Consider the following 22933-nt stretch of genomic DNA (forward strand, 5'->3'; position numbering starts at 1 on the left):
CATCTAGTACGATTGCCTCGAGTTTTTTTAGAATTTGAGCTAGTAGTGACTTTCTAGAAGGGCTCTTTCGGAATGGGTTGAATGTTCTGTGTTAGGAAAGCTAAAAACACCTCAACGACATAAAAATCGAACGCCTACACACTCCGATATACATCTAGTACGATTGCCTCGAGTTTTTTTAGAATTTGAGCTAGTAGTGACTTTCTGGAAGGGATCTTTCGGAATGGGTTGAATGTTCTGTGTTAGGAAAGCTAAAAACACCTCAACGACCTAAAAATCGAACGCCTACACACTCCGATATACATCTAGTACGATTGCCTCGAGTTTTTTTAGAATTTGAGCTAGTGGTGACTTTCTGGAAGGGATCTTTCGGAATGGGTTGAATGTTCTGTGTTAGGAAAGCTAAAAACACCTCAACGACCTAAAAATCGAACGCCTACACACTCCGATATACATCTAGTACGATTGCCTCGAGTTTTTTTAGAATTTGAGCTAGTGGTGACTTTCTGGAAGGGATCTTTCGGAATGGGTTGAATGTTCTGTGTTAGGAAAGCTAAAAACACCTCAACGACCTAAAAATCGAACGCCTACACACTCCGATATACATCTAGTACGATTGCCTCGAGTTTTTTTAGAATTTGAGCTAGTAGTGACTTTCTGGAAGGGCTCTTTCGGAATGGGTTGAATATTCTGTGTTAGGAAAGCTAAAAACACCTCAACGACATAAAAATCGAACGCCTACACACTCCGATATACATCTAGTACGATTGCCTCGAGTTTTTTTAGAATTTGAGCTAGTAGTGACTTTCTGGAAGGGCTCTTTCGGAATGGGTTGAATATTCTGTGTTAGGAAAGCTAAAAACACCTCAACGACATAAAAATCGAACGCCTACACACTCCGATATACATCTAGTACGATTGCCTCGAGTTTTTTTAGAATTTGAGCTAGTAGTGACTTTCTGGAAGGGATCTTTCGGAATGGGTTGAATATTCTGTGTTAGGAAAGCTAAAAACACCTCAACGACATAAAAATCGAACGCCTACACACTCCGATATACATCTAGTACGATTGCCTCGAGTTTTTTTAGAATTTGAGCTAGTAGTGACTTTCTGGAAGGGCTCTTTCGGAATGGGTTGAATATTCTGTGTTAGGAAAGCTAAAAACACCTCAACGACATAAAAATCGAACACCTACACACTCCGATATACATCTAGTACGATTGCCTCGAGTTTTTTTAGAATTTGAGCTAGTGGTGACTTTCTGGAAGGGATCTTTCGGAATGGGTTGAATGTTCTGTGTTAGGAAAGCTAAAAACACCTCAACGACCTAAAAATCGAACACCTACACACTCCGATATACATCTAGTACGATTGCCTCGAGTTTTTTTAGAATTTGAGCTAGTGGTGACTTTCTGGAAGGGATCTTTCGGAATGGGTTGAATGTTCTGTGTTAGGAAAGCTAAAAACACCTCAACGACCTAAAAATCGAACGCCTACACACTCCGATATACATCTAGTACGATTGCCTCGAGTTTTTTTAGAATTTGAGCTAGTAGTGACTTTCTGGAAGGGCTCTTTCGGAATGGGTTGAATATTCTGTGTTAGGAAAGCTAAAAACACCTCAACGACATAAAAATCGAACGCCTACACACTCCGATATACATCTAGTACGATTGCCTCGAGTTTTTTTAGAATTTGAGCTAGTAGTGACTTTCTAGAAGGGCTCTTTCGGAATGGGTTGAATGTTCTGTGTTAGGAAAGCTAAAAACACCTCAACGACCTAAAAATCGAACGCCTACACACTCCGATATACATCTAGTACGATTGCCTCGAGTTTTTTTAGAATTTGAGCTAGTGGTGACTTTCTGGAAGGGATCTTTCGGAATGGGTTGAATGTTCTGTGTTAGGAAAGCTAAAAACACCTCAACGACCTAAAAATCGAACGCCTACACACTCCGATATACATCTAGTACGATTGCCTCGAGTTTTTTTAGAATTTGAGCTAGTAGTGACTTTCTGGAAGGGCTCTTTCGGAATGGGTTGAATATTCTGTGTTAGGAAAGCTAAAAACACCTCAACGACATAAAAATCGAACGCCTACACACTCCGATATACATCTAGTACGATTGCCTCGAGTTTTTTTAGAATTTGAGCTAGTAGTGACTTTCTGGAAGGGATCTTTCGGAATGGGTTGAATGTTCTGTGTTAGGAAAGCTAAAAACACCTCAACGACCTAAAAATCGAACACCTACACACTCCGATATACATCTAGTACGATTGCCTCGAGTTTTTTTAGAATTTGAGCTAGTGGTGACTTTCTGGAAGGGATCTTTCGGAATGGGTTGAATGTTCTGTGTTAGGAAAGCTAAAAACACCTCAACGACCTAAAAATCGAACGCCTACACACTCCGATATACATCTAGTACGATTGCCTCGAGTTTTTTTAGAATTTGAGCTAGTAGTGACTTTCTGGAAGGGCTCTTTCGGAATGGGTTGAATATTCTGTGTTAGGAAAGCTAAAAACACCTCAACGACATAAAAATCGAACGCCTACACACTCCGATATACATCTAGTACGATTGCCTCGAGTTTTTTTAGAATTTGAGCTAGTAGTGACTTTCTGGAAGGGATCTTTCGGAATGGGTTGAATGTTCTGTGTTAGGAAAGCTAAAAACACCTCAAGTACTTGAAAATCTAACGCCTACACACTCCGATACATCATCTAGTACGATTGCCTCGAGTTTTTTTAGAATTTGAGCTAGTAGTGACTTTCTGGAAGGGATCTTTCGGAATGGGTTGAATGTTCTGTGTTAGGAAAGCTAAAAACACCTCAACGACCTAAAAATCGAACGCCTACACACTCCGATATACATCTAGTACGATTGCCTCGAGTTTTTTTAGAATTTGAGCTAGTGGTGACTTTCTGGGAGGGATCTTTCGGAATGGGTTGAATATTGTGTGTTAGGAAAGCTAAAAACACCTCAAGGACCTAAAAATCGAACACTTACACACTCCGATACATCATCTAGTACGATTGCCTCGAGTTTTTTTAGAATTTGAGCTAGTAGTGACTTTCTAGAAGGGCTCTTTCGGAATGGGTTGAATGTTCTGTGTTGGGCAAGCTAAAAACACCTCAAGGACCTAAAAATCGAACACTTACACACTCCGATACATCATCTTCTACGATTGCATCGAGTTCTTTTAGAATTTGAGCTAGTGGTGACTTTCTGGAAGGGATCTTTCGGAATGGGTTGAATATTCTGTGTTGGGAAAACTAAAAACACCTCAAGGACCTAAAAATCTAACACCTACACACCTCGATACACCATCTAGTACGATTGCCTCGAGTTTTTTTAGAATTTGAGCTAGTGGTGACTTTCTGGAGGGGATCTTTCGGAATGGGTTGAATATTCTGTGTTTCTGCACCAGAAACTTTTTTAGAATCATCATTGGTACGATATTAAAAGAAATTGATAGAAATTAGAAAGTAAAAGAGATCTGACAACTGGGATAAAATAAGAAGAAAGCTAAAACCAAAGTAAATCTTCATCATGAATTTCATTAGAGGATCTAATGAGTCATTGCTGCATCAATGGATACCTTAAGTAGCTAAACTAGTGGAAGGATGAATGAATGAAGTTTCCTGATGAATTTATTGTCGATATTGGATATAGGAGAACTAAAAGTGGATAGAGGATGTCCGATAAGTGTTTTGGTAGAGTTTGGAATTAGGAAACCCCCAAATGTCTTTGTATCTCGTTATATGTTAGTTTCAATTCAAATTTGATCGAACATTTTCACCAGGTACTGCATATATTTCAGATATAACGCACCGTTTAAGAAACAGATCCAACAATGGGTGTACGATCTATCCAATACCAACGAAATATTGGAAAGATGGCTTCTGGTACAGAATATGTGGGTTTATTTGGAAGCCGTTTTCGTCGGTGGTGATATCGCTAAGCAATTACCGAAAGAAGCCAAACGGTTTTCGAAAATAGACAAATCTTGGCAGAAGATAATGCAGAGGGCGCACGAAACACCCGGTGTCGTTAACTGTTGCGTCGGTATTAATAACAACATAATTATTAATATTAATATATTTAAAAATAAACGTATTTGTTCAAGGGGATGATCTGCTAAAACAACTGCTACCGCACCTTCAGGAACAGCTGGAATTGTGTCAAAAATCTTTAAGCGGTTATTTGGAAAGGAAACGCATGATGTTTCCCAGATTTTTTTTCGTATCCGATCCGGCGCTTCTCGAAATTCTCGGACAAGCCTCCGATTCGCATACCATTCAAAATCATCTACTTTCTATATTCGATAATACGCGATGCGTCAAATTCCACGATATCGAATATAATAAAATAACCGCCATTTTTTCCTCCGAAGGCGAAATGATCCAATTGGAAAAAGTCGTTAGAGCCGAAGGTAGCGTCGAAACTTGGTTAACTCAATTACTAGTAACGTCTCAGTTATCATTACATTCGATTATAAGAAGCGCTTTCGGTATCATTAACGATGTCAACTTCAATTTGTTACAATTTCTTGATAAAATGCCGGCCCAGGTGAGTAATTTATGAAAAAAAAATAATAAAATGTCTTTTATTTCGATTTAAATATATATATTTTAAATGCACTATTCACTATTTTACATTCCCTATTCGAAAGTGCACTATTCACTAACTACTTTTCACTATTCACTAATTTATACGTTTCAACTAAAAATTTAGACATGGAAAAAGGTTGAATCGGCTCCAAAGAAAGTAGAAACCGTTCCATTTGCAGGAAAAGTCATGGCGTCGGTTGTTTTGCCAAGAAGAAAGTTTTGTTCCAGCAAGACAATCCATCAGCTCAAACAACCGTTATTTAAATGGTCAAAATTGATGAATCAAAGTTTGAATTACTACCCCATGCATTATATTCGCAAGATTTAGCACTAATTTACATCCCCTATTCGAAATTGCACTATTCACTAACTACTTTTCACTATTCACTAATTTATATCAATAGTTTCATAATATTTAAGTGTTTTGGTTCTAAAAAATCGAAAAATAATCCGATTGGTGATCCGTTAGCTCAATCAATAAAGATCTGAACTAGGTTCTACTCTAGGTGAGACAGCTCGTTCGTTACCAATAGTAAAACATTGGGTAGTAAAGTTTAGACGAGACCGTACGACCTACGAAGACGATAATTACAATGGCGGATCAAATGAAGCGATAATTCCAAAAATTTTGGAAAAAAATTCACCGAGTGATACCGGATAATCGTCGATTGAAAGTGCGAGATCTAGAAGACATAGCAGGCGTTCCAAAAAGGACTTTTTAACTGAAAATTTAGACATGGAAAAGCTGTTTGTTCACAACGGAACCAAAACAGCGTCGTGAAGATGTTTCCATCGAGTGTTTGGTAATGTTCCATACCAGAACAGAAACATTAAAGTCAGAAAGATTGAGTCGACTCCAAAGAAAGTAGAAACCGTTCCATCTGCAGGAAAAGTCATGGTGTAGGTTGTTTTGCCAAGAAGAAAGTTTTGTTCCAGCAAGACAATCCATCAGCTCAAACAACCGTTATTTAAATGGTCAAAATTGATGAATCAAAGTTTGAATTACTACCCCATGCATTATATTCGCAAGATTTAGCACTAATTTACATCCCCTATTCGAAATTGCACTATTCACTAACTACTTTTCACTATTCACTAATTTATATCAATAGTTTCATAATATTTATGTGTTTTGGTTCTAAAAAATCGAAAAATAATCCGATTGGTGATCCGTTAGCTCAATCAATAAAGAGCTTAACTAGGTTCTACTCTAGGTGAGACAGCTCGTTCGTTACCTATAGTAAAACATTGGGTAGTAAAGTTTAGACGAGACCGTACGACCTACGAAGACGATAATTACAATGGCGGATCAAATGAAGCGAAAATTCCAAAAATTTTGGAAAAAAATTCACCGAGTGATACCGGATAATCGTCGATTGAAAGTGCGAGATCTAGAAGACATAGCAGGCGTTCCAAAAAGGACTTTTTAACTGAAAATTTAGACATGGAAAAGCTGTTTGTTCACAACGGAACCAAAACAGCGTCGTGAAGATGTTTCCATCGAGTGTTTGGTAATGTTCCATACCAGAACAGAAACATTAAAGTCAGAAAGATTGAGTCGACTCCAAAGAAAGTAGAAACCGTTCCATCTGCAGGAAAAGTCATGGTGTAGGTTGTTTTGCCAAGAAGAAAGTTTTGTTCCAGCAAGACAATCCATCAGCTCAAACAACCGTTATTTAAATGGTCAAAATTGATGAATCAAAGTTTGAATTACTACCCCATGCATTATATTCGCAAGATTTAGCACTAATTTACATCCCCTATTCGAAATTGCACTATTCACTAACTACTTTTCACTATTCACTAATTTATATCAATAGTTTCATAATATTTATGTGTTTTGGTTCTAAAAAATCGAAAAATAATCCGATTGGTGATCCGTTAGCTCAATCAATAAAGAGCTTAACTAGGTTCTACTCTAGGTGAGACAGCTCGTTCGTTACCTATAGTAAAACATTGGGTAGTAAAGTTTAGACGAGACCGTACGACCTACGAAGACGATAATTACAATGGCGGATCAAATGAAGCGAAAATTCCAAAAATTTTGGAAAAAAATTCACCGAGTGATACCGGATAATCGTCGATTGAAAGTGCGAGATCTAGAAGACATAGCAGGCGTTCCAAAAAGGACTTTTTAACTGAAAATTTAGACATGGAAAAGCTGTTTGTTCACAACGGAACCAAAACAGCGTCGTGAAGATGTTTCCATCGAGTGTTTGGTAATGTTCCATACCAGAACAGAAACATTAAAGTCAGAAAGATTGAGTCGACTCCAAAGAAAGTAGAAACCGTTCCATCTGCAGGAAAAGTCATGGCGTCGGTTGTTTTGCCAAGAAGAAAGTTTTGTTCCAGCAAGACAATCCATCAGCTCAAACAACCGTTATTTAAATGGTCAAAATTGATGAATCAAAGTTTGAATTACTACCCCATGCATTATATTCGCAAGATTTAGCACTAATTTACATCCCCTATTCGAAATTGCACTATTCACTAACTACTTTTCACTATTCACTAATTTATATCAATAGTTTCATACTATTTATGTGTTTTGGTTCTAAAAAATCGAAAAGTAATCCGATTGGTGATCCGTTAGCTCAATCAATAAAGAGCTTAACTAGGTTCTACTCTAGGTGAGACAGCTCGTTCGTTACCTATAGTAAAACATTGGGTAGTAAAGTTTAGACGAGACCGTACGACCTACGAAGACGATAATTACAATGGCGGATCAAATGAAGAGATAATTCCAAAAATTTTGGAAAAAAATTCACCGAGTGATACCGGATAATCGTCGATTGAAAGTGCGAGATCTAGAAGACATAGCAGGCGTTCCAAAAAGGACTTTTTAACTGAAAATTTAGACATGGAAAAGCTGTTTGTTCACAACGGAACCAAAACAGCGTCGTGAAGATGTTTCCATCGAGTGTTTGGTAATGTTCCAAACCAGAACAGAAACATTAAAGTCAGAAAGATTGAGTCGACTCCAAAGAAAGTAGAAACCGTTCCATCTGCAGGAAAAGTCATGGCGTCGGTTGTTTTGCCAAGAAGAAAGTTTTGTTCCAGCAAGACAATCCATCAGCTCAAACAACCGTTATTTAAATGGTCAAAATTGATGAATCAAAGTTCGAAATATTACATATTCGCAAGATTTAGCCCCCCGGATTATTTTCGGTTCCCACATTTGCCCTTTGGTCACAGTTTATCCAACAATGAAGAAGTGATGTCGAAATATTGTTGGTTTCTTCGTTGGACCAGGTACTTCTGGATCCTTCTTCGATTATGAATACCTTTCTCTATTTAGGAAATAAATATACTTCGGTTGTCGTTGAAATCCATTTTTTTTTTAATTGCAGATCGGCCTGTTGGGTTTACAGATGATTTGGACCAGAGACGCAGAATCGGCTTTAACCCAAGCAAGACACGATAAAAAATTGATGCCCGAAACTAACAATAAATTTTTAGAGCTGTTGAATACGCTCATCGATCAAACCACGAGGGATTTAACGAAAATAGAAAGAACCAAATTCGAAACTTTGATCACCATCCACGTGCACCAGAGGGATATCTTCGATATTTTGGTTGGTACAAATCTAATATCGATTACGTGGTCTCTTAAATTCCTTTCGTACTCAATTCACTCGGCATATTGTCTTTAAACGATTCTTTCAATACTTTTCCGATTTCGTGATATCACAAGGTGATAGATCCGGCGATTAGTGCGACTGGAATATTTCGAAAAACTGTCCGAGTATTATCCCGATGATTTCTAGTCTTTTTAACTTGTTATTGACCACCTCGTCGATGCTATTAGCGTCCGATTCGTTCGAAACAATCGTTTGGTGTTTTCCACACGAAAATTTTTCTATTAAGGCGCGTACACACTATCAGTGCGAGCTTCCGACGATCTCCATTCGAACCGTTTGTCGTAAAATTCGATCGCGACGTATCACTCGAGTTTCTTCTTCTTTTTTTTTTTCGTGGATATAAGTGGATAGAGCATCTACAAACTCATAACAAACGAAAATATTATTATTACTTATTAAAATGATGTTTTAGTGTCGATTGAACGTTAGGCACGTAAACGATTTCGAATGGTTGAAACAATGTAGATTTTATTTCAAAGAAGAACAAGATAAAACTTTAATTATAATTACCGACGTTGTATTTTCTTATCAGAATGAATATCTGGGATGTACCGATCGACTTGTCATCACACCTTTAACCGACAGGTTAGTTTTGTACTGATTAATGGACTGCTATTGCCTCCAAAGCGATTTAATGAATCCGGAAGAATCGAAACGCATTTGGAATCGATTATTGAATCGATTTCTCCCCAATCGGGGACTTAAATTCTAATAGACTTTAGAAGGAGTAGCAATCCGTGTAAATGTACGGTTTGAGGTTATGTATTATTATTTTTTTTTTAGATGTTATATTACGTTGGCGCAAGCTTTAGCTATGAGCATGGGTGGCGCCCCGTGCGGACCAGCGGGTACAGGTAAAACTGAAACTGTTAAAGATATGGGGAAAACCCTTGCTAAATATGTTGTGGTTTTCAATTGTTCCGATCAAATGGATTATCGAGGACTCGGTCGAATTTACAAAGGTACGTTCGTAGATCGATTTTAAATTTGGAAAAAATCGATTATAATCGATGACAATATGATAATTTCATTAATAGTGACAATATCGTTGCCGGGATCATCAGGACACAACGTTGGGTATTATGTGGTTATATATATATATATATATTGTTGGGTTTATAGGTTTGGCTCAATCCGGTTCGTGGGGTTGTTTCGACGAATTCAATCGCATCGAGCTTCCGGTGTTGTCGGTCGCGGCGCAACAAGTCGCCGTGGTATTGGCGAGTAAAAAAGAAAAAAGGAAAACGTTCCAATTCACCGACGGAGATATTGTGGAAATGTGTCCGGAATTTGGTATATTCATAACAATGGTAAATATATTTCGACGTTTCTCTAAACAATTTTATGTTGTATACAGAGATTTTTGTATTGTTCACCCCCTTGAAACTATACGTTAAGCTCGGAGCTTATTTTTACAGATTTAATACAGTAAATATATTTTCTTGATTTACCAAAATTTACGTAGTCCATTAAGAGGTCTAAAAGCAGCTGTAGCAGCAAAATTTTGAACTTTTTTTGGACTTGTTTTGTATCGTCATACTTTTTGTAGTCAAATCTTTTTTCTGTACTCATAAATATTGAATCATACTTATCCGAAACACGCGTACACTATAAATTCACTACTCAATATGTTTTTAAATTAATTATTTGTTATTTTTCAAAATTTCACGTGTTATTTCACACTTATACGGCTATACTGATTTATTAACAATAGCTAAACCTCGTATTTCTTATAAATCGTCAGTATTTATGGTACTAAATATCGATTTTTGTGCCAAATGGAATTTGGCATTAAATTGACGGCGGTCAACGTGTTAAACATGGAATTACTCATATTTATGACTATATTTTTTTGAAAATTTAGGAAAAAAGTATGAAACAGATTAAATTAATGGAAAAATAAGATTTTGCAATAAATTTTATTGATTATATCGAAAATTTTGTTGTTTTTCAAAATTTCACGTGTTATTTCACACTTATACGGCTATACTGATTTATTAACAATAGCTAAACCTCGTATTTCTTATAAATCGTCAGTATTTATGGTACTAAATATCGATTTTTGTGCCAAATGGAATTTGGCATTAAATTGACGGCGGTCAACGTGTTAAACATGGAATTACTCATATTTATGACTATATTTTTTTGAAAATTTAGGAAAAAAGTATGAAACAGATTAAATTAATGGAAAAATAAGATTTTGCAATAAATTTTATTGATTATATCGAAAATTTTGTTGTTTTTCAAAATTTCACGTGTTATTTCACACTTATACGGCTATACTGATTTATTAACAATAGCTAAACCTCGTATTTCTTATAAATCGTCAGTATTTATGGTACTAAATATCGATTTTTGTGCCAAATGGAATTTGGCATTAAATTGACGGCGGTCAACGTGTTAAACATGGAATTACTCATATTTATGACTATATTTTTTTGAAAATTTAGGAAAAAAGTATGAAACAGATTAAATTAATGGAAAAATAAGATTTTGCAATAAATTTTATTGATTATATCGAAAATTTTGTTGTTTTTCAAAATTTCACGTGTTATTTCACACTTATACGGCTATACTGATTTATTAACAATAGCTAAACCTCGTATTTCTTATAAATCGTCAGTATTTATGGTACTAAATATCGATTTTTGTGCCAAATGGAATTTGGCATTAAATTGACGGCGGTCAACGTGTTAAACATGGAATTACTCATATTTATGACTATATTTTTTTGAAAATTTAGGAAAAAAGTATGAAACAGATTAAATTAATGGAAAAATAAGATTTTGCAATAAATTTTATTGATTATATCGAAAATTTTGTTGTTTTTCAAAATTTCACGTGTTATTTCACACTTATACGGCTATACTGATTTATTAACAATAGCTAAACCTCGTATTTCTTATAAATCGTCAGTATTCATGGTACTAAATATCGATTTTTGTGCCAAATGGAATTTGGCATTAAATTGACGGCGGTCAACGTGTTAAACATGGAATTACTCATATTTATGACTATATTTTTTTGAAAATTTAGGAAAAAAGTATGAAACAGATTAAATTAATGGAAAAATAAGATTTTGCAACAAATTTTATTGATTATATGGAAAATTTTGTTGTTTTTCAAAATTTCACGTGTTATTTCACACTTATACGGCTATACTGATTTATTAACAATAGCTACACCTCGTGTTTCTCATAAATCGTCAGTATTTATGGTACTAAATATCGATTTTTGTGCCAAATGGAATTTGGCATTAAATTGACGGCGGTCAACGTGTTAAACACGGAATTACTCATATTTATGGCTATATTTTTTTGAAAATTTAGGAAAAAAGTATGAAACAGATTAAATTAATGAAAAAATAAGATTTTGCAACAAATTTTATTGATTATATGGAAAATTTTGTTGTTTTTCAAAATTTCACGTGTTATTTCACACTTATACGGCTATACTGATTTATTAACAATAGCTAAACCTCGTATTTCTTATAAATCGTCAGTATTCATGGTACTAAATATCGATTTTTGTGCCAAATGGAATTTGGCATTAAATTGACGGCGGTCAACGTGTTAAACACGGAATTACTCATATTTATGGCTATATTTTTTTGAAAATTTAGGAAAAAAGTATGAAACAGATTAAATTAATGAAAAAATAAGATTTTGCAACAAATTTTATTGATTATATGGAAAATTTTGTTGTTTTTCAAAATTTCACGTGTTATTTCACACTTATACGGCTATACTGATTTATTAACAATAGCTACACCTCGTGTTTCTCATAAATCGTCAGTATTTATGGTACTAAATATCGATTTTTGTGCCAAATGGAATTTGGCATTAAATTGACGGCGGTCAACGTGTTAAACACGGAATTACTCATATTTATGGCTATATTTTTTTGAAAATTTAGGAAAAAAGTATGAAACAGATTAAATTAATGAAAAAATAAGATTTTGCAACAAATTTTATTGATTATATGGAAAATTTTGTTGTTTTTCAAAATTTCACGTGTTATTTCACACTTATACGGCTATACTGATTTATTAACAATAGCTAAACCTCGTATTTCTCATAAATCGTCAGTATTTATGGTACTAAATATCGATTTTTGTGCCAAATGGAATTTGGCATTAAATTGACGGCGGTCAACGTGTTAAACACGGAATTACTCATATTTATGGCTATATTTTTTTGAAAATTTAGGAAAAAAGTATGAAACAGATTAAATTAATGAAAAAATAAGATTTTGCAACAAATTTTATTGATTATATCGAAAATTTTGTTGTTTTTCAAAATTTCACGTGTTATTTCACACTTATACGGCTATACTGATTTATTAACAATAGCTAAACCTCGTATTTCTTATAAATCGTCAGTATTCATGGTACTAAATATCGATTTTTGTGCCAAATGGAATTTGGCATTAAATTGACGGCGGTCAACGTGTTAAACACGGAATTACTCATATTTATGGCTATATTTTTTTGAAAATTTAGGAAAAAAGTATGAAACAGATTAAATTAATGAAAAAATAAGATTTTGCAACAAATTTTATTGATTATATCGAAAATTTTGTTGTTTTTCAAAATTTCACGTGTTATTTCACACTTATACGGCTATACTGATTTATTAACAATAGCTAAACCTCGTGTTTCTCATAAATCGTCAGTATTTATGGTACTAAATATCGATTTTTGTGCCAAATGGAATTTGGCATTAAATTGACGGCGGTCAACGTGTTAAACATGGAATTACTCATATTTATGACTATATTTTTTTGAAAATTTAGGAAAAAAGTATGAAACAGATTAAATTAATGGAAAAATAAGATTTTGCAATAAATTTTATTGATTATATCGAAAATTTTGTTGTTTTTCAAAATTTCACGTGTTATTTCACACTTATACGGCTATACTGATTTATTAACAATAGCTAAACCTCGTATTTCTTATAAATCGTCAGTATTTATGGTACTAAATATCGATTTTTGTGCCAAATGGAATTTGGCATTAAATTGACGGCGGTCAACGTGTTAAACATGGAATTACTCATATTTATGACTATATTTTTTTGAAAATTTAGGAAAAAAGTATGAAACAGATTAAATTAATGGAAAAATAAGATTTTGCAATAAATTTTATTGATTATATCGAAAATTTTGTTGTTTTCAAAATTTCACGTGTTATTTCACACTTATACGGCTATACTGATTTATTAACAATAGCTAAACCTCGTATTTCTTATAAATCGTCAGTATTCATGGTACTAATATCGATTTTTGTGCCAAATGGAATTTGGCATTAAATTGACGGCGGTCAACGTGTTAAACATGGAATTACTCATATTTATGACTATATTTTTTTGAAAATTTAGGAAAAAAGTATGAAACAGATTAAATTAATGGAAAAATAAGATATTGCAATAAATTTTATTGATTATATCGAAAATTTTGTTGTTTTCAAAATTTCACGTGTTATTTCACACTTATACGGCTATACTGATTTATTAACAATAGCTAAACCTCGTATTTCTTATAAATTGTCAGTATTTATGGTACTAATATCGATTTTTGTGCCAAATGGAATTTGGCATTAAATTGACGGCTGTCAACGTGTTAAACATGGAATTACTCATATTTATGACTATATTTTTTGAAAATTTAGGAAAAAAGTATGAAACAGATTAAATTAATGGAAAAATAAGATTTTGCAATAAATTTTATTGATTATATCGAAAATTTTGTTGTTTTTCAAAATTTCACGTGTTATTTCACACTTATACGGCTATACTGATTTATTAACAATAGCTAAACCTCGTATTTCTTATAAATCGTCAGTATTTATGGTACTAAATATCGATTTTTGTGCCAAATGGAATTTGGCATTAAATTGACGGCGGTCAACGTGTTAAACATGGAATTACTCATATTTATGACTATATTTTTTTGAAAATTTAGGAAAAAAGTATGAAACAGATTAAATTAATGGAAAAATAAGATATTGCAATAAATTTTATTGATTATATCGAAAATTTTGTTGTTTTCAAAATTTCACGTGTTATTTCACACTTATACGGCTATACTGATTTATTAACAATAGCTAAACCTCGTATTTCTTATAAATTGTCAGTATTTATGGTACTAAATATCGATTTTTGTGCCAAATGGAATTTGGCATTAAATTGACGGCTGTCAACGTGTTAAACATGGAATTACTCATATTTATGACTATATTTTTTTGAAAATTTAGGAAAAAAGTATGAAACAGATTAAATTAATGGAAAAATAAGATTTTGCAATAAATTTTATTGATTATATCGAAAATTTTGTTGTTTTTCAAATTTCACGTGTTATTTCACACTTATACGGCTATACTGATTTATTAACAATAGCTAAACCTCGTATTTCTTATAAATCGTCAGTATTTATGGTACTAAATATCGATTTTTGTGCCAAATGGAATTTGGCATTAAATTGACGGCGGTCAACGTGTTAAACATGGAATTACTCATATTTATGACTATATTTTTTTGAAAATTTAGGAAAAAAGTATGAAACAGATTAAATTAATGGAAAAATAAGATTTTGCAATAAATTTTATTGATTATATCGAAAATTTTAATGTTTTTCAAAATTTCACGTGTTATTTCACACTTATTACGGCTATACTGATTTATTAACAATAGCTAAACCTCGTATTTCTTATAAATTGTCAGTATTTATGGTACTAAATATCGATTTTTGTGCCAAATGGAATTTGGCATTAAATTGACGGCGGTCAACGTGTTAAACATGGAATTACTCATATTTATGACTATATTTTTTTGAAAATTTAGGAAAAAGTATGAAACAGATTAAATTAATGGAAAAAATAAGATTTTGCAATAAATTTTATTGATTATATCGAAAATTTTGTTGTTTTTCAAATTTCACGTGTTATTTCACACTTATACGGCTATACTGATTTATTAACAATAGCTAAACCTCGTATTTCTTATAAATCGTCAGTATTTATGGTACTAAATATCGATTTTTGTGCCAAATGGAATTTGGCATTAAATTGACGGCGGTCAACGTGTTAAACATGGAATTACTCATATTTATGACTATATTTTTTTGAAAATTTAGGAAAAAAGTATGAAACAGATTAAATTAATGGAAAAATAAGATTTTGCAATAAATTTTATTGATTATATCGAAAATTTTGTTGTTTCAAAATTTCACGTGTTATTTCACACTTATACGGCTATACTGATTTATTAACAATAGCTAAACTCGTATTTCTTATAAATCGTCAGTATTTATGGTACTAAATATCGATTTTTGTGCCAAATGGAATTTGGCATTAAATTGACGGCGGTCAACGTGTTAAACATGGAATTACTCATATTTATGACTATATTTTTTTGAAAATTTAGGAAAAAAGTATGAAACAGATTAAATTAATGGAAAAATAAGATATTGCAATAAATTTTATTGATTATATCGAAAATTTTGTTGTTTTCAAAATTTCACGTGTTATTTCACACTTATACGGCTATACTGATTTATTAACAATAGCTAAACCTCGTATTTCTTATAAATTGTCAGTATTTATGGTACTAAATATCGATTTTTGTGCCAAATGGAATTTGGCATTAAATTGACGGCTGTCAACGTGTTAAACATGGAATTACTCATATTTATGACTATATTTTTTGAAAATTTAAGGAAAAAAGTATGAAACAGATTAAATTAATGGAAAAATAAGATTTTGCAATAAATTTTATTGATTATATCGAAAATTTTTGTTGTTTTTCAAAATTTCACGTGTTATTTCACACTTATACGGCTATACTGATTTATTAACAATAGCTAAACCTCGTATTTCTTATAAATCGTCAGTATTCATGGTACTAAATATCGATTTTTGTGCCAAATGGAATTTGGCATTAAATTGACGGCGGTCAACGTGTTAAACATGGAATTACTCATATTTATGACTATATTTTTTTGAAATTTAGGAAAAAAGTATGAAACAGATTAAATAATGGAAAAATAAGATTTTGCAATAAATTTTATTGATTATATCGAAAATTTTGTTGTTTTTCAAAATTTCACGTGTTATTTCACACTTTATACGGCTATACTGATTTATTAACAATAGCTAAACCTCGTATTTCTTATAAATCGTCAGTATTTATGGTACTCAAATATCGATTTTTGTGCCAAATGGAATTTGGCATTAAATTGACGGCGGTCAACGTGTTAAACATGGAATTACTCATATTTATGACTATATTTTTTTGAAAATTTAGGAAAAAAGTATGAAACAGATTAAATTAATGGAAAAATAAGATTTTGCAATAAATTTTATTGATTATATCGAAAATTTTGTTGTTTTCAAAATTTCACGTGTTATTTCACACTTATACGGCTATACTGATTTATTAACAATAGCTAAACCTCGTATTTCTTATAAATCGTCAGTATTTATGGTACTAAATATCGATTTTTTGTGCCAAATGGAATTTGGCATTAAATTGACGGCGGTCAACGTGTTAAACATGGAATTACTCATATTTATGACTATATTTTTTTGAAAATTTAGGAAAAAAGTATGAAACAGATTAAATTAATGGAAAAATAAGATTTTGCAATAAATTTTATTGATTATATCGAAAATTTTGTTGTTTTTCAAAATTTCACGTGTTATTTCACACTTATACGGCTATACTGATTTATTAACAATAGCTACACCTCGTGTTTCTCATAAATCGTCAGTATTTATGGTACTAAATATCGATTTTTGTGCCAAATGGAATTTGGCATTAAATTGACGGCGGTCAACGTGTTAAACATGGAATTACTCATATTTATGACTATATTTTTTTGAAAATTTAGGAAAAAAGTATGAAACAGATTAAATTAATGGAAAAATAAGATTTTGCAATAAATTTTATTGATTATATCGAAAATTTTGTTGTTTTTCAAAATTTCACGTGTTATTTCACACTTATACGGCTATACTGATTTATTAACAATAGCTAAACCTCGTATTTCTTATAAATCGTCAGTATTCATGGTACTAAATATCGATTTTTGTGCCAAATGGAATTTGGCATTAAATTGACGGCGGTCAACGTGTTAAACATGGAATTACTCATATTTATGACTATATTTTTTTGAAAATTTAGGAAAAAAGTATGAAACAGATTAAATTAATGGAAAAATAGATTTTGCAATAAATTTTATTGATTATATCGAAAATTTTGTTGTTTTTCAAAATTTCACGTGTTATTTCACACTTATACGGCTATACTGATTTATTAACAATAGCTAAACCTCGTATTTCTTATAAATCGTCAGTATTCATGGTACTAAATATCGATTTTTGTGCCAAATGGAATTTGGCATTAAATTGACGGCGGTCAACGTGTTAAACATGGAATTACTCATATTTATGACTATATTTTTTGAAAATTTAGGAAAAAAGTATGAAAACAGATTAAATTAATGGAAAAATAAGATTTTGCAATAAATTTTATTGATTATATCGAAAATTTTGTTGTTTTTCAAAATTTCACGTGTTATTTCACACTTATACGGCTATACTGATTTATTAACAATAGCTACACCTCGTGTTTCTCATAAATCGTCAGTATTTATGGTACTAAATATCGATTTTTGTGCCAAATGGAATTTGGCATTAAATTGACGGCGGTCAACGTGTTAAACATGGAATTACCTCATATTTATGACTATATTTTTTTGAAAATTTAGGAAAAAAGTATGAAACAGATTAAATTAATGGAAAAATAAGATTTTGCAATAAATTTTATTGATTATATCGAAAATTTTGTTGTTTTTCAAAATTTCACGTGTTATTTCACACTTATACGGCTATACTGATTTATTAACATAGCTAAACCTCGTATTTCTTATAAATCGTCAGTATTTATGGTACTAAATATCGATTTTTGTGCCAAATGGAATTTGGCATTAAATTGACGGCGGTCAACGTGTTAAACATGGAATTACTCATATTTATGACTATATTTTTTTGAAAATTTAGGAAAAAAGTATGAAACAGATTAAATTAATGGAAAAATAAGATTTTTGCAATAATTTTATTGAAGATTATATCGAAAATTTTGTTGTTTTTCAAAATTTCACGTGTTATTTCACACTTATACGGCTATACTGATTTATTAACAATAGCTACACCTCGTGTTTCTCATAAATCGTCAGTATTTATGGTACTAAATATCGATTTTTGTGCCAAATGGAATTTGGCATTAAATTGACGGCGGTCAACGTGTTAAACATGGAATTACTCATATTTATGACTATATTTTTTTGAAAATTTAGGAAAAAAGTATGAAACAGATTAAATTAATGGAAAAATAAGATTTTGCAATAAATTTTATTGATTATATCGAAAATTTTGTTGTTTTTCAAAATTTCACGTGTTATTTCACACTTATACGGCTATACTGATTTATTAACAATAGCTAAACCTCGTATTTCTTATAAATCGTCAGTATTCATGGTACTAAATATCGATTTTTGTGCCAAATGGAATTTGGCATTAAATTGACGGCGGTCAACGTGTTAAACATGGAATTACTCATATTTATGACTATATTTTTTTGAAAATTTAGGAAAAAAGTATGAAACAGATTAAATTAATGGAAAAATAAGATTTTGCAATAAATTTTATTGATTATATCGAAAATTTTGTTGTTTTTCAAAATTTCACGTGTTATTTCACACTTATACGGCTATACTGATTTATTAACAATAGCTAAACCTCGTATTTCTTATAAATCGTCAGTATTTATGGTACTAAATATCGATTTTTGTGCCAAATGGAATTTGGCATTAAATTGACGGCGGTCAACGTGTTAAACATGGAATTACTCATATTTATGACTATATTTTTTTGAAAATTTAGGAAAAAAGTATGAAACAGATTAAATTAATGGAAAAATAAGATTTTGCAATAAATTTTATTGATTATATCGAAAATTTTGTTGTTTTTCAAAATTTCACGTGTTATTTCACACTTATACGGCTATACTGATTTATTAACAATAGCTAAACCTCGTATTTCTTATAAATCGTCAGTATTTATGGTACTAAATATCGATTTTGTGCCAAATGGAATTTGGCATTAAATTGACGGCGGTCAACGTGTTAAACATGGAATTACTCATATTTATGACTATATTTTTTTGAAAATTTAGGAAAAAAGTATGAAACAGATTAAATTAATGGAAAAATAAGATTTTGCAATAAATTTTATTGATTATATCGAAAATTTTGTTGTTTTTCAAAATTTCACGTGTTATTTCACACTTATACGGCTATACTGATTTAATAACAATAGCTAAACCTCGTATTTCTTATAAATCGTCAGTATTCATGGTACTAAATATCGATTTTTGTGCCAAATGGAATTTGGCATTAAATTGACGGCGGTCAACGTGTTAAACATGGAATTACTCATATTTATGACTATATTTTTTTGAAAATTTAGGAAAAAAGTATGAAACAGATTAAATTAATGGAAAAATAAGATTTTGCAACAAATTTTATTGATTATATGGAAAATTTTGTTGTTTTTCAAAATTTCACGTGTTATTTCACACTTATACGGCTATACTGATTTATTAACAATAGCTACACCTCGTGTTTCTCATAAATCGTCAGTATTTATGGTACTAAATATCGATTTTTGTGCCAAATGGAATTTGGCATTAAATTGACGGCGGTCAACGTGTTAAACACGGAATTACTCATATTTATGGCTATATTTTTTTGAAAATTTAGGAAAAAAGTATGAAACAGATTAAATTAATGAAAAAATAAGATTTTGCAACAAATTTTATTGATTATATGGAAAATTTTGTTGTTTTTCAAAATTTCACGTGTTATTTCACACTTATACGGCTATACTGATTTATTAACAATAGCTAAACCTCGTATTTCTTATAAATCGTCAGTATTCATGGTACTAAATATCGATTTTTGTGCCAAATGGAATTTGGCATTAAATTGACGGCGGTCAACGTGTTAAACACGGAATTACTCATATTTATGGCTATATTTTTTTGAAAATTTAGGAAAAAAGTATGAAACAGATTAAATTAATGAAAAAATAAGATTTTGCAACAAATTTTATTGATTATATCGAAAATTTTGTTGTTTTTCAAAATTTCACGTGTTATTTCACACTTATACGGCTATACTGATTTATTAACAATAGCTACACCTCGTGTTTCTCATAAATCGTCAGTATTTATGGTACTAAATATCGATTTTTGTGCCAAATGGAATTTGGCATTAAATTGACGGCGGTCAACGTGTTAAACATGGAATTACTCATATTTATGACTATATTTTTTTGAAAATTTAGGAAAAAAGTATGAAACAGATTAAATTAATGAAAAAATAAGATTTTGCAACAAATTTTATTGATTATATCGAAAATTTTGTTGTTTTTCAAAATTTCACGTGTTATTTCACACTTATACGGCTATACTGATTTATTAACAATAGCTACACCTCGTATTTCTTATAAATCGTCAGTATTTATGGTACTAAATATCGATTTTTGTGCCAAATGGAATTTGGCATTAAATTGACGGCGGTCAACGTGTTAAACATGGAATTACTCATATTTATGACTATATTTTTTTGAAAATTTAGGAAAAAAGTATGAAACAGATTAAATTAATGAAAAAATAAGATTTTGCAACAAATTTTATTGATTATATCGAAAATTTTGTTGTTTATCAAAATTTCACGTGTTATTTCACACTTATACGGCTATACTGATTTATTAACAATAGCTACACCTCGTATTTCTTATAAATCGTCAGTATTTATGGTACTAAATATCGATTTTTGTGCCAAATGGAATTTGGCATTAAATTGACGGCGGTCAACGTGTTAAACATGGAATTACTCATATTTATGACTATATTTTTTTGAAAATTTAGGAAAAAAGTATGAAACAGATTAAATTAATGAAAAAATAAGATTTTGCAACAAATTTTATTGATTATATCGAAAATTTTGTTGTTTATCAAAATTTCACGTGTTATTTCACACTTATACGGCTATACTGATTTATTAACAATAGCTACACCTCGTATTTCTTATAAATCGTCAGTATTTATGGTACTAAATATCGATTTTTGTGCCAAATGGAATTTGGCATTAAATTGACGGCGGTCAACGTGTTAAACATGGAATTACTCATATTTATGACTATATTTTTTTGAAAATTTAGGAAAAAAGTATGAAACAGATTAAATTAATGAAAAAATAAGATTTTGCAACAAATTTTATTGATTATATCGAAAATTTTGTTGTTTTTCAAAATTTCACGTGTTATTTCACACTTATACGGCTATACTGATTTATTAACAATAGCTACACCTCGTGTTTCTCATAAATCGTCAGTATTTATGGTACTAAATATCGATTTTTGTGCCAAATGGAATTTGGCATTAAATTGACGGCGGTCAACGTGTTAAACATGGAATTACTCATATTTATGACTATATTTTTTTGAAAATTTAGGAAAAAAGTATGAAACAGATTAAATTAATGAAAAAATAAGATTTTGCAACAAATTTTATTGATTATATCGAAAATTTTGTTGTTTTTCAAAATTTCACGTGTTATTTCACACTTATACGGCTATACTGATTTATTAACAATAGCTACACCTCGTATTTCTTATAAATCGTCAGTATTTATGGTACTAAATATCGATTTTTGTGCCAAATGGAATTTGGCATTAAATTGACGGCGGTCAACGTGTTAAACATGGAATTACTCATATTTATGACTATATTTTTTTGAAAATTTAGGAAAAAAGTATGAAACAGATTAAATTAATGAAAAAATAAGATTTTGCAACAAATTTTATTGATTATATCGAAAATTTTGTTGTTTATCAAAATTTCACGTGTTATTTCACACTTATACGGCTATACTGATTTATTAGCAATAGCTAAACCTCGTATTTCTTATAAATCGTCAATTTTATGTTTGATTTTCGATTCCCAACGGTTTGTCACATGGTGATTTTGCAATATCAATTAAAGCACAGAATTTTTCTGATTTTGGACGACCTTTAAGTAATTCATCCTGTATCGACTTGCGACAAAGACGGAATTCGATAAACCAGCGAAAAACGATGCTTCGAAATTGGGTTTCATCACCAAAAGTCGAAGCGAGTTCATCGAAACTCTGTCGTTGGTTTAATCCGCGTCGAAATTGCGAAATCGTATTTTTTTGCTCCACCCTCTATATAGATATACCTCTATTTATAAACTAGACATTTATCGAGTTTCTACTTGAAATAAATAATCGTTTATTCACCAGTAAACAAGGTGTCCCGTTGAATATCGAATAATTTATTTATTTTATCGTGTCACCGTGTATATTTTCCAGAATCCGGGTTACGCTGGTAGAAAAGAACTTCCGGAGAATCTAAAAATACAATTTAGGACCGTGGCGATGATGGTGCCCGACAGACAGATCATAATAAGAGTTAAACTAGCCAGTTGCGGTTTTTTGGAAAATATAACACTAGCCAGAAAATTTTACACCCTGTATAAATTGTGCGAAGAACAATTAACGAAACAGGTACGGAAATTATCGGGAAATAATCCGTTTT

At 31.3% G+C, this 22933-nt stretch overlaps 1 protein-coding gene across 1 annotated transcript in view; it reads left to right on the plus strand.

The window, feature by feature from the left end:
* The window catches only part of LOC130447810 (dynein axonemal heavy chain 5), a 97097-nt gene that overhangs the window by 42838 nt on the left and 31326 nt on the right, over nucleotides 1–22933 (plus strand). Inside the window, exons 23-29 of the mRNA XM_056784836.1 lie at nucleotides 3823–4067; nucleotides 4129–4571; nucleotides 7963–8187; nucleotides 8666–8838; nucleotides 9037–9215; nucleotides 9376–9563; nucleotides 22708–22902. Coding sequence (XP_056640814.1) covers nucleotides 3823–4067; nucleotides 4129–4571; nucleotides 7963–8187; nucleotides 8666–8838; nucleotides 9037–9215; nucleotides 9376–9563; nucleotides 22708–22902 — 1648 coding nt within the window. The remainder of the gene's footprint in view (nucleotides 1–3822; nucleotides 4068–4128; nucleotides 4572–7962; nucleotides 8188–8665; nucleotides 8839–9036; nucleotides 9216–9375; nucleotides 9564–22707; nucleotides 22903–22933) is intronic.

Source organism: Diorhabda sublineata, chromosome 8 (genome assembly GCF_026230105.1).
Source record: "Diorhabda sublineata isolate icDioSubl1.1 chromosome 8, icDioSubl1.1, whole genome shotgun sequence".
NCBI lineage: Eukaryota > Metazoa > Arthropoda > Insecta > Coleoptera > Chrysomelidae > Diorhabda > Diorhabda sublineata.